The sequence below is a fragment of the Idiotropiscis lumnitzeri genome, chromosome 9 (assembly GCF_059441095.1).
Source record: "Idiotropiscis lumnitzeri isolate Australia: NSW breed Sydney's pygmy pipehorse chromosome 9, RoL_Ilum_1.0, whole genome shotgun sequence".
Classification (NCBI taxonomy): Eukaryota; Metazoa; Chordata; class Actinopteri; order Syngnathiformes; family Syngnathidae; genus Idiotropiscis; species Idiotropiscis lumnitzeri.
Window position 1 is genome coordinate 22445509 of NC_142399.1, and position 12226 is coordinate 22457734.

The 12226-nt window shown below is 40.8% G+C and overlaps 2 protein-coding genes across 5 annotated transcripts in view; one reads left to right on the forward strand and one right to left on the reverse strand.

The window, feature by feature from the left end:
- nvl (nuclear VCP like) overlaps positions 1-6578 on the forward strand; it is a 127280-nt gene extending 120702 nt beyond the window's left edge. For all 3 annotated transcript variants that reach the window (XM_088304114.1, XM_088304115.1, XM_088304113.1), the window contains one exon: positions 6401-6578. In XM_088304114.1, coding sequence (XP_088160240.1) covers positions 6401-6445 — 45 coding nt within the window. In that variant the 3' untranslated portion in view covers positions 6446-6578. The remainder of the gene's footprint in view (positions 1-6400) is intronic.
- aprt (adenine phosphoribosyltransferase) overlaps positions 1619-12226 on the reverse strand; it is a 157518-nt gene continuing 146910 nt past the window's right edge. The window contains exon 6 of one of the 2 annotated variants that reach the window (XM_088304138.1): positions 1619-5386. In XM_088304138.1, the coding sequence (XP_088160264.1) occupies positions 5376-5386 (11 nt within the window). In that variant the 3' untranslated portion in view covers positions 1619-5375. Of the gene's footprint in view, positions 5387-6997; positions 7081-12226 lie in introns of those variants that run through there. The other variant, XM_088304133.1, reaches the window with a different exon arrangement.

A 12226-nucleotide genomic window follows, 5' to 3' on the forward strand; every position in this document is an offset into this window, starting at 1 on the left:
CACGAGGTATAAGATACTTCCCTCTAACGAATGCTTTTAATGTATCCCAGACAGTAGTCGGTCTTTCAGAGGTCCCCTAGTTAATGTCCAAAGACATTATAATATCATCCCGAAGTTTCGTAACAAATGCTTTGTTGTGTAGTAAGCTAGTGTTCATGCTCCATCTCCCAGTCCGATGTATTTTAGCATGCAAATCTATACGTAATTGCACCGGTGCGTGATCAATAATGGCGATGACCCCTATGCTACAATCAGTCACCATATCTACTAGCGAGCCCGCTACAAGAGAATCTATTCGCTAATAGGATTTATGTGAATGAGAGTAAAATGTGTACTCTTTCTTTTTGGTTCGCAAGTCTTCATATATCCACAAGATCAAGGTTTTCCTTCAATGTGTGGACTGATCTGTCATTTAGGGGCGTCCCTTGCCAAAACATACTCCGATCAATATGATCATCTAAAGCAGGAGTCCCCAAACTTTTTCCTGTGAGGGCCACATAACTTTTCCCTTCTCTGATGAGGGGCCGGGGTCAGTTTGTAACAGAAAAAGTGTGATGATTGCAGGAGTGCCTAAATTTAAAAATGTATTGTTTTCCAGAAAGCCACAATCAAATAACCCTTTCTGGATTCTTTACAGAACAAAAGTCAGAAAATAAATAACACTATTAATTAAATAAATAATAACCAAAAAAACATCTCTAGGTTCTTCACAGAAAAAAAAAGTCCATGGAACATAAACTTTCTGTTGTGCCGTGCACAGTCTTAATAGGTCCAAGTTCCATGGTTTGGTACAATTTGCCGAAAATATCCTCCCCCGTCGTAGTCCCTTTCAGACTTTGGAGTGCTGCCAGCTCCTCGCACATCTCAAAGTTTGCACTAACTCTACGAATAAAAATGAGCAGCTGCGCAGTGTCCTGCACGTCTGTGCTCTCATCCAGTGCTAATGAAAAAAATTCTAATTCTTTTGTCTTCTGCTGCAGCTGGGAATATACATTACCCCCGATTTCTTCAATGCGTCTGGTGATTGTACTCGCTGATAGACTCACGGCATTAAAGACATCTTTCTTCATGGGACACACCTCCTCCGCGACAGCGTTCATGCATTTCTTGACAAACTCTCCCTCAGTGAAAGGTTTACCACTGCTTGCTATCAGTTGAGCAACCCGAAAGCTGTCCCGAACAGATGACTGGTTCAGCTGAGCTTGGCGTACAAATATATACTGCTGAGCTAACAGTCCACTTTTTAGCTTTGAGAGTTTGTCTGCTCGCATTTGGCCTTGCAAGCTATCATACTTGTCTTGGTGACGGGATTCATCGTGTTGTCGCAGATCGTATTCTTTGAATACCTCCACCGCCTCTTGACAGATCAAACTACACAACTTTCTTTGCATTGAACAAAAAAATAATCGTTTGTCCACTGCAGGTTAAATGCCCTGCATTTTGAATCAATTTTTCTCGTACCTAATCTTTTCACCATCATTCCGCTCTCTCTTTGAGAGGGGCGTGTTTAGGATTTTTTTTTCTGGGGGTTGCCAGATAGGGGCACAGACTGCAGAAGGTCGTAACAGAATGTCACGTTATATTGTTAATAATGAAAATAGTTCATAACTAAGGAACATTTTATTGCAAAAGTCCAACTTTATTATCAAATACAAATACACATATGAAAAAAAAAAATCAATATGCTTTCTGGTATTGTTCAGGGGGCCGGACCAAATGTGGAGGCGGGCCGTATCCGGCCCGCGGGCCGTAGTTTGGGGACCACTGATCTAAAGTATAAACCCCGCTAGATAATATTACCCTCTGTATTTGCCAATCTTTCACCAACCTCTTGAAAAAATGTCGTATTTTCTTTGTTTGGTGCATATAGGTGACAAAGAAATACCTAAACCACATCAATGAATGCTATCACAATCAGAATTTGCCCGTCAGAGTCTCTCGATTGATCTAAAACCACAAAATTCAGCTTTTCGTTGACATTTTGTTGATGATCAACCCACAACTCTTATTCGACACAGAATTATGAAAGACTTGACCTACCCAATCACGTTTCATTTTTAAGGTCCCCCTTAGTGTTTCCTGAATATATGCAATGTCTGCTTTCTTTGACTTGAGATACATTTGCAGTTTTTTTCATTAAAATTGGAGTACCATGGCCAATGATATTCCAGGTAACTATATTAATATGCTGACTATCCATTATGTTCCATCCATGTAAACACATTGCACACAGCATTTGTCCATGACACTTCCCCTTATTAATACAATATAACATAGTGATACTTTATGCCAGTCTTGACCGCAATAAAAACAAAAATTACCCCAGCCACATCCCAAAACAACAAGAAACATCAACTCAAAGAGCATTGCCTCCAAAATAAACATGGTAGCGTCACAAAATCTTATTTTAATGCGATTCCGGTCCGTGTAGGTCTCCAAAACAGCTCTTTCCACTCCCCAGTCCATTTGTCCAATCCCAGCAGCAGCCAGTCTCCGTCTTGTCCTCAAAATAAAGTTGAACTCGCCATCCTGGGCACTCACTGTAACTCAGTCAATTGTTCTCCAAGCTCAGTCAATTATTCGCCGTAGTGCGAATATTTTTCTGAACAAAGTCCTCCGTTTTCTTCGGGTCGGTAAAGCTCCATCCCTTCTCCTTCCACATGAATCTGAGGATGGCTGAGAGTGCAAGATTGTGCTTCACTTGGTGCTCCCATAGCTCCGTCATCAGGAGGGAGAACTGCCTCCATAAGTCTGACTGCTCGTTGGTCACGTCCTCGAAGATTGAAAGCGTGCAATCCTCCGTCTGTATTACTCGTATCTTTGCAACTGCCAACACTTTGTGGTGGGTTGAGTGTCATAAAAACCTCACCCAGATTATCCTCAGAGGTTAATCTTTGTCGGGTCGCGGTCCACCACTTCTATGGCTCCACTCAGTCTCGTACATATCCCCCTGCAACCCCAGTCCATCATGAAGTATCTTCTTCACATAGTCATTCATTGTTGTTGCCCGCTTCCTTTCCTTCCTTCAATCCAACCAGCTTGATATTCTTCCGTCGGGTTCGATTTTCATGGTCGTCAACACGGCTCCACAGTTGCTCCGCTTTACACCGCAGCTCGTTGGTGTCATCAGCTCAAGTAGCATTGCTCTCCTCCACGCTGGGGCTCTCAACTTCTTCCATACGAGTTTGCTGTCTTGTCCGATGTAATCAAAGTCACTTCGCTCTCCACTTTGTTCAAAGTTGCTCTCATTTTCGTAATTTCTGTGCGGAGATTCCTGTCATCGTTTTTCGCGTTAGCTTTAACATGCAGGATTAGCAGGGTTAGCATCCGTGACTGTGGTTGTTTTCAAATGTGTTTGCGCACTCCGCTTGCCCTGTTCAATATGTCGCTTACACCACCGAGTACAACTACCCTTTATTCAAAAGAAGAGCGAATATTTATGAAGAGTATTTTGTGGAAAACTCTCAAATTCACAGATGGAAGACGGGAGCGCATTGAGCATGTTGCTATTTCCTAGATTCCCCTCACGTGACCCATCCATTCATTTTCTTCCACTTATCCAAAATCTGGTCGTAGGGACTGCTCCTTAAACAGGAAACCACTGACTTCTCTCTGCCCTGTCACTTCCTCCAGCGAGTCCTGGATTGTCCCTGGGGCCACCTGCCACTGGGAAGTGACCGGAAGGCCTCACAATGGGGGCGTCAAGGGGTATCTTCATTGGAGGCCTGAGCCACCTCACTGCCTCCTCTCGACGTGGAGGAGCAGTGGCTCTATCTGTTACTATCCCGGGTGAACGAGCTCCTTACCCTGTCTCTAAGGGAGAGCTCGGACGCCTAACTCATTTTGGCCGCTTGTATCCGCATTTTTGTTCTTTCGGTCACGACCCATAGCTTGTGACCATAGGTGAGGAAATGATCATCTGCAAAAAGCAGAGACATTGCACTGAGGTCACCAAACTGGAGACACTTAACACCTTGACTTTGCGGAGAAATTATGTCCATAAAGGTTATGAATATAATAGGTGAAAAGGGGCAGCTTTGGCAAAGTCCAACCCTCATAGTAACAACAGGTCTGGTACTTCACCAGGGTTAGATTAGTTTTGGATTCATTGATTTTAGAGTGTTAGTGTTAATTCATTTTCTGCCATTGACGGATAAAGATGTCAAAGATTCATTTTTTTTACTAAGCTGGTAGTGAATGAGTTAATCAGACGCCCAAACACTACCGTGTCTGTGCTCAGGCAGATCTTGTTCCCCTCCCATTTATTTCTGAAAGCACCCAATGTTATAAACCAATCCACAACTCGTGCTTGATCTGTTTCCATCTGTGCGGCCTGACGCTCTGTCTAGAGAGCACTCCGGCGCTACCTTTTCTGGGGCACACTGAATAACCCTTCTGAACTAAGGGAGTGAAACACTGTGTGCTTGGGGCATAGTTCCAAACATATTTTGTTTCAAGTTTTGTTCTTTTAAATTGTGAATTTGAATTTTTTGCAGCATACATATTTAGTTTTCATTTGTTTTAAGATTTTTTATGGTGTATTTGTTGTGTGCAGGATTAAAAAAAAAGGTTACAGTCAGCATTGTGTAGTAAAAATAAACAAAAAAGAAAACATTCTAACCATCCCCAAATCAATTAAAGGGACTGTATAACAATCCAGAGTTGTCCAATAAGTACAGAATATAATACTGCTTCTAAAGTTAGATGCATCACAACAACATCTTAAATAAAGCACGGAGGGTCTGGTTTTGTTGTCGTTTGCCATGTTGCCAACTTCTAAAGTGACTTTGTGTCTTGAACTCCCATTGAGAATTACATACACACATGTACTGACATAGCACTGCAAGACACTTGGCCCCTTGCTGTGATAGTCGTATTCAAATTGGATTGACGGATGGACTCATGATGAAAGGATGAAATATTCTTGTGCTTTATTAAGCACAAAAACCCAAATGCGGTTGATTTATGTATAATTTTTTTAATATACATGAATGAACCAAACACCTCTTGTTGTCTAGTGACTCGTGACAAATATGTCAACTCACCAAGGAGCAATGTAATCTGGCAGCACCTTTTTTTGGCTGTTGCCAGATAATGTAGCTTCTAGACAGCACACAGTAAAAGAACAAGAACAAAGAGGCTGAGGTGTGTGTTTGGAACACACGCTCCAGTCCTTTATCTGCCAATCCAGAGACAAATTCTCTGATACCCATACGATGTTGCAGAGGCTTGTCAACCTGGACAGCCCTACAATATCCAAAGACTTTAGGAACTCCTGGTGGCTCTCATCCAACCCCAGGCTCCTGCCACAAAGGAGCTTTTTAACCGCCTCTGTGTCATCAACCCCCGACATGGGAGAGCCTGCCTTGGAGTCCTCAGAATGGTTCTGCATAGAAAGACATGTCAGTGGAATTGAGGAAGTCTTTGAAGTATTCTTGCCACCGACTCACAACATTTCAAGTTACGGTCAAGAATGTTGATGGTGCACGAGAATGTCCATAAAGCCATACAGGAGTTGTTCTCTATGGCCTTATGAATTCCTCCACGCCAGAGTTTTTGCCTTAGAGATCTACATTGACACACTTTTTTTTTGTATTCCACATCTTTTAATTGTATATTAATGTATATGCTTTTTTCTGGGTTGATACCAATTATTAGTAGTCATGGAGGCCAATAACCGATATTTAAAGCCGATAGTCATTCGTTGAAAAAAGGGGTAAAATTGTCAAAATTTTGAAAAAGAGAGAGAAGTGTGCTTCAGCAACCCAAAATAAACCTGCTGTGGTACACTACACCACATGACCACTTAAGTTTCATTGGTTTCTGTTTAGTTAGCTTTATTAAATGTATCTCTTGAATTAATGAATATGGTGTGAAAGCAACATTGGGCTGAAATCCTTAAAAAAACATGGTGCAACAGGCTGTGCAATTAATAGAAATTCAATTACAATTACGATTATTACACTCAATGATTCGAAAATTGGCACAATTGTAAAATATATATTATATTCAGTCCATGTAACATGGTTAAAATAGTACTCATTTTACAATGTCTAATACTATAGTTTAAAATGTGAGCCTTCTATTGAAATTGTTTATTCAAATGTTGCAATAGTCCTCTGGCAATATATAGAGTACCAAGTAAAATCCACTGGCCTAATTCTTGACACAAGGAAACTATACTCAAATGTATACATTTGCACCTTTTTTTTATTATTTTATGATAAAATTAATTTGATTTGTCTGAATATTGTATCATTTATATTTTTTTGTTTTTTGTTCCCCAAAAATAGTTTGCATAATCATGATTTCAATTATTACTAAAATAATTGTGATTAAGATTTTTTTCAATAACTGAACAGCCCTAACATGTAGTGACTTCACACGTATTTCTTTGCAGGACCAGATGATGTATGAGCAGCTGAAAGTGTCTCTGAGAGGATAAGTGCAAGAACACAACGAAAAAGGATTCACCAGTAGCAGATTACAATTCGGCTGACTCTACAACCATTATTATGAAATAATTTTTTTAATTTTTTAAACTTTTTGAATTACAATAAAGTAATTATGAACTATGATGTGGTTTCTAGAGTGAAATCAAGTGGAGCTAATGCACCTCACAGGTGGTTAAGCCAAAGTTCTTTATATAAGGACGTGGGCCAATGTGACGATATGAAACAATGATGATCAGGGTCTGTCACACGGTTAAAGCACTTTATATTGGAGGAACTCTAGACAAATTGTCCATTCAAAATCATTGTAATAGGGTTGTTCGTAATGTCCAAAAAAAAAGCAATCAATCATCACCAAAATGTATGTGGACATCTCTACTTATCCCAACTTCAACATCTGGAAATATCACAAGGATTAGCCTCTCCTTCGCTCACTTACAAGAGAATGAGGAAATGAGCATCTTACATGGAGTTAATCTCTTGCTAGATTTGCTTTCTTTTATAAGTCCCCAAGATATGTACCCAATGCGTTCCAGGTGTCCTTTCGTAAGCTGAATTGTTCATCGGTCAAGACCCCATATAGGCACAGACCATGGATTTTCATTCACGTTGGCTCGCTTAACGACACCTGTTAAACAGTGGAAAGTATAGCAGATTAAATCTTGAAAATGCTTTTAAATTATTATAAAAGAATGTCCCAATATGGCAAAATGAAGTGTAATGAATTATTGAGACTTTCCACTCAATTGGTTTGCACATGGTTCAGAGCTTCTTATTGCTTCATTTGCTCTTTGGCGTCATCAAACAGTAAGCTTTATGTATATCCATCCATCCATCCATTATCTGTACCGCTTCTCCTCACTAGGGTCGCGGGGAGTGCTGGAGCCTATCCCAGCTATCTTCGCGCAGTAGGCGGGTGACACCCTGAACTGCCACAGGGCACACAGAGACGAACAACCATCCACGCTCACACTCATACATAAGGGCAATTTAGAGTGTGCAGTATGACTCTGCTCCAGTCCTAGATCGACTAAAAATGGATCAAGTTATATAGTGTCACTAAATTCATGTATTGTGAACCAAAAACTTGCTTGCAGCCACAAAGGCATTTCTTCCATGATAAAAAATAAAAATCGGTATCACATGGAAAATTCAAATAATGGGATTTGGTTGAAAACAGTTTGTGGGAGTACCTAGCATAAACACACCACGTGATTATATAGGAATTGGGAATGCTGGGAAAGGGTGTTGAAACAGTTGTGTATATGAACAAAACATTGAACAGTTATTAAATACAACATATAGACCTCACAATTAAAGGGGTTATAAAAATATGGCTCTTCCAGTGCCGTCACTCGTCAGCAAAACTGGTGTCCATCAACAAGTGACTGTCTCATGGAATGTCCAACTCTGCGAATAACCTTAAATAAGTATGTTTATAACTGTCAAAATTATTAATAGAACTGAATGCGTACCACATTACTAACAGCGCAACGCGCTACCACCTGTGCCAAATGGGCATTTGCGTGTGATGCAACAGTCACACATAAAGACGACGCTAAACTGACACAAGTACTGCTGCACTCCAGCGGCCCGCGTCAAAAGCCGATGGTGAGCCGGAGGGCCAGCCCCCATGCCGTGGTCGGTCGAGGCGGAAGTGCGAGAGCCCACCAAGTATTTTTATTTTCTAACGTACAGTGTGACTACTTCACTTGCCAATTAACTTTAAGCTTACAACAAACTGCAACAACACCTGCCAAGTGGCTGAGTTCCCTAGTGTTATGAGGCAGCGATACATACAACGCACCAATGATGTCATCCGCACAAACCGAGGCCTAGTTTGTTAACGGGCACATGATTTTTTTTGGGAGTACGGACACCCACTCCAAATTGGGGCTTCCGTTGGCATGCCCACTTTTTACTCGAGACGCACTCTGAAGACCGGCTTCATTAGGCCCAATCATAACTGCCTTGCCTCCCTGCATTTGGGTCCAACCTTTTGCCAACACCACAAGGACAGTCAAGTTGTACCAAAAATCTGCAACAGATATTCCAATTGGATATAAACAAATGCAAGCTTTCCGGAAAAATAGTGATGCTTGATGAAAAGGCGAACATTTGATAATGTCAAGCAATTAAGGAGCGGTAAACCGTTCCGAACAACAGAGGTGAGCTTGTGCTTTCAGTTTACTTCAGGTTGCAGCGTTTTATCCGGTGTTCTTTTTTCAAATGCATATCCTCACAAGCAAAGAATGTCGGAGTAGCACTTAAATTGCAAATCTATGTTCTAAATAGCAAAGGCCCTCTGCACCTTGAGTGCAGAAGACGTCCCTCAGTGCGGACTGAAAGCCAGGGTTCAAACAAGGTAAACATTCAGACCTCAACATAAGGACGTTTGTTTTGTTGTTTGTTCAACATTATATATAGTTCAGTGTTGTTTTCGTAGCAAAAGGATGTTACATATGAAAGGGAGAATGAGTCAAATGTCACTAGGTCCGAAGGACAATGGCGTCCAAAAATAGCATTAGAGTAGTCTCGTATAATACTGAACCCAACCAAAAGGAGCACGATTGAGTAAAATGAAGAAAAAAAAGAAGCTGTGGTGGTATTTTTGCAGGAGACCCATCTGACAGAGAAGGAACATGCTAAACTTAAAAGTACGGAGCCCCTCTGGTGCCAGAGTATGAGAGAAAAATATTTTTTGCTAATCTTTTCCCACAGTTTAGTAATCTGTCCCACAGATTAATAATCTGTACCCACAGTTTAGTAATCTGTTCCCACAGTTTATTAATCTGTTCCCACAGTTTACTAATCTGTACCCACTGTTAAGTAATTTGTTCCCACAGTTTACTAATCTGTACCCACAGTTTATTAGATCGCTAATGTACCGTCGTATATACAGCCGCATATCTGTTGAGGTAAATTCACTTTGGTGTTATATTGATACTGAAGTGCAGTGGAATGTTCTGTTAATCATTTTTTAGAATCGGCTTGGTGTGATTTATTTTCACTTTCATTCCCTCATATCATATGATGGTACTATTGCTCTAGTTCGATTATAGCGGTTTTAGCTGCGAATGGCTACAATTAGCCAGCGTGTTTCTTTTCATTTTTCGTGCGTTATGTTTTGAACATTCTCAGTGTTTTTAAGCAATCGCTCGATGCAAGCAATCACTCAGTCCTCACTAGAAAAGGAGACTCTCAATCGGTCACATTACAAGAGGATACAACTACGTCTTTGAGATTTCAAACACTGTAAGTACCTATTTTGAGGTCATTTTTGTTCAATGATAATTTGTGATTACTGCCATTTTCTCCCAGTGTTCCCGAGCTAGTATTGGTTTTAGTAGCTGCCACGCTATGATGTTTATGTTAAAATAATATTTTAACTTTTTTTAACATATCTAAATATATTTATAGTAATTCATCCATCCATCCATCCATCTTCTGTTCCGCTTCTCCTCACTCGGGTCGCGGGGGGTGCTGGAGCCTATCCCAACTATCTAGGGGCAGTAGGCGGCGGACACCCTGAATTGGTTGCCAGCCAATTGCAGGGCACAGAGACGAACAACCATCCACACTCACACTCATACCTAGGGGCAATTTAGAGTGTTCAATCAGCCTGCCATGCATGTTTTTGGAATGTGGGAGGAAACCGGAGTACCCGGAGGAAAACCACGCAGGCACGTGGAGAACATGCAAACTCCACACGGGATTGAACCCACACCCGATGCTGTCTCTCACTGTAAGGCCATCGTGCTAACCAGTCGGGCCACCATGCCGCCCCTATGGTAATTCATATTTTAATTAATAATTTGAACACATACTCATCTATTCCACAATGTAATCAGAATTCAAAACGGAATTCTATTTTGCTCCACCTACAGAACGCCACTGTGAGATCATGGATCAACATCAGCTCTTAGAGCTCTATTTTGCCAGTATTTTCCTTCTCTTTCACCGCTTCCACATGAGTGCATCTGTGTTTGTGCACTGAAACTGAGATTTGACTTTGAAAAAGGTTTACATTTTACATTTATTAGTTCTTTAACTGATTTATGTCAATTATTTTTGTAACATGTAGAATGAGTTGGATGCAGTCAAGGAGGTGTAGAAAAGCCAGCTGATTCGTCCGTCCATAAATGAGCGTGCCCCGCATGCCCCTGATGTCATGTTCTTGGTCACTGAGCTGTACGGCACTGAGCAATTTTTGTGCCAAGTGACTGAGGAGAATTTTTGAGGCATGAAGGTGACTGCATCCACCACAATGATGTTGCTTGTGATGCATCAGCATCATTCTGTGTACGTACATAATATCAACAGGCATCACCAAATGGCGGGCCGCAGTCTGGTTCGGACTGGACCCATGACCAATCTATGCTGATTTTTTTTTCAGGGCGCATTCGCAAACGCAATTCTAGTTAATACGGAAAAGGCGTCACTGATTTGAGCCAATCAAATCTTTTGTTTACGATCCAGTGCCAATTGCGCAGCAGACCGGAAGAGAGTGCTGCTGACAGTATGCCTTTCTAAAAAGTTAGCAAGGTCAATGCGTATTGTTTTAAATGAATGGACGGAGATATTTAGTTTTGTTCTGGCTGCAGCCGATTCAAAACCAGTGTGCATCATATGCTCCGAAACCGTCGCAACATTTCGAGGCGCCACTACGAAACAAAGCACCGCCCTTTTTTGCAAAGTTAGCCGCTGAAGTTTGAGGTGAGCGCACGCAAAAATATCGAACTTCGAGTGCAGTACAACAGATGTTTACATTTTCGTTTACAGCCCAGCGGCATGCAAACGAATGTTCACTAAAAGTATCATGGATTTTGGGGAAACATAAAAAAACATTCAGTGATGGGGAAGTTGTGAAGGAGAGATTAAATACGGTTGCACAAACATTATTTAAAGGAAAACACTAAGGCCAGATGTGTGAAATAATCAACCAAATCCCAATGGCCCTGATTCTGTTGCAACCCAGAATTAAGTCACTGGCAGGGCAGTCACAAACTCATTTTTCTCATTAAGAGAAATTAAAAAAATATTCAAAAGAAAAGGTGTCAAAGCTCATTTTGAATTAGTTTTTCATGAGGACAGCCATTTTTATTGATTGTGTACTGAACATGTTGACCTGTTTTACTTGGATAATAAGGCTTTCCGTTTTTTTTTTGGCTGATAACTCTTTGATTTAAGAAAAAAAAGGTAAAAGATGTTAACTCAATGCTTAGGACTTGATATATTTCTGCAGGAGATATTTTACTGTTTTTTCTGGAAGTGGCACTTAAGTTCCTGGATCCAAATTTTCTTGAATGTGAAATAAACGCCTTATATTTGTTTGACTGGCAAACATGTTTTATAGGAACATTGCTAAATATTTAGTACATAAGTGCGCTCTGTTGAAAATGACTAAATATTGAAACTATATAAAAAGGCTAGACATTAAGGGAAGTTGGACTTTGCTTCGAACCTTTTCATTGGAAGAAAATTTAGTCGTGGACCTCTGTGACTTTTAATTGAATACCTCTGTTATAGAACAACCTCCAAGTCCCAGTGGATGGATATATCGCCATGGACAACTACCTCAACTTGAGGCGCGCATAACGTTTTTAGATATTTAGTCGATGCTGTCCTGCTGTACAAGGTTTCAAACTCCTTTTACAATTTCTAACAATCACACTATTAATTGATGACGTATGTGCCCCCTGCACACCTCTCAACTGGAGAGTGAAAAACTAGGTTTGTCTCTCTCACTAAGCAACAGGAAAGTAAAACCCCTG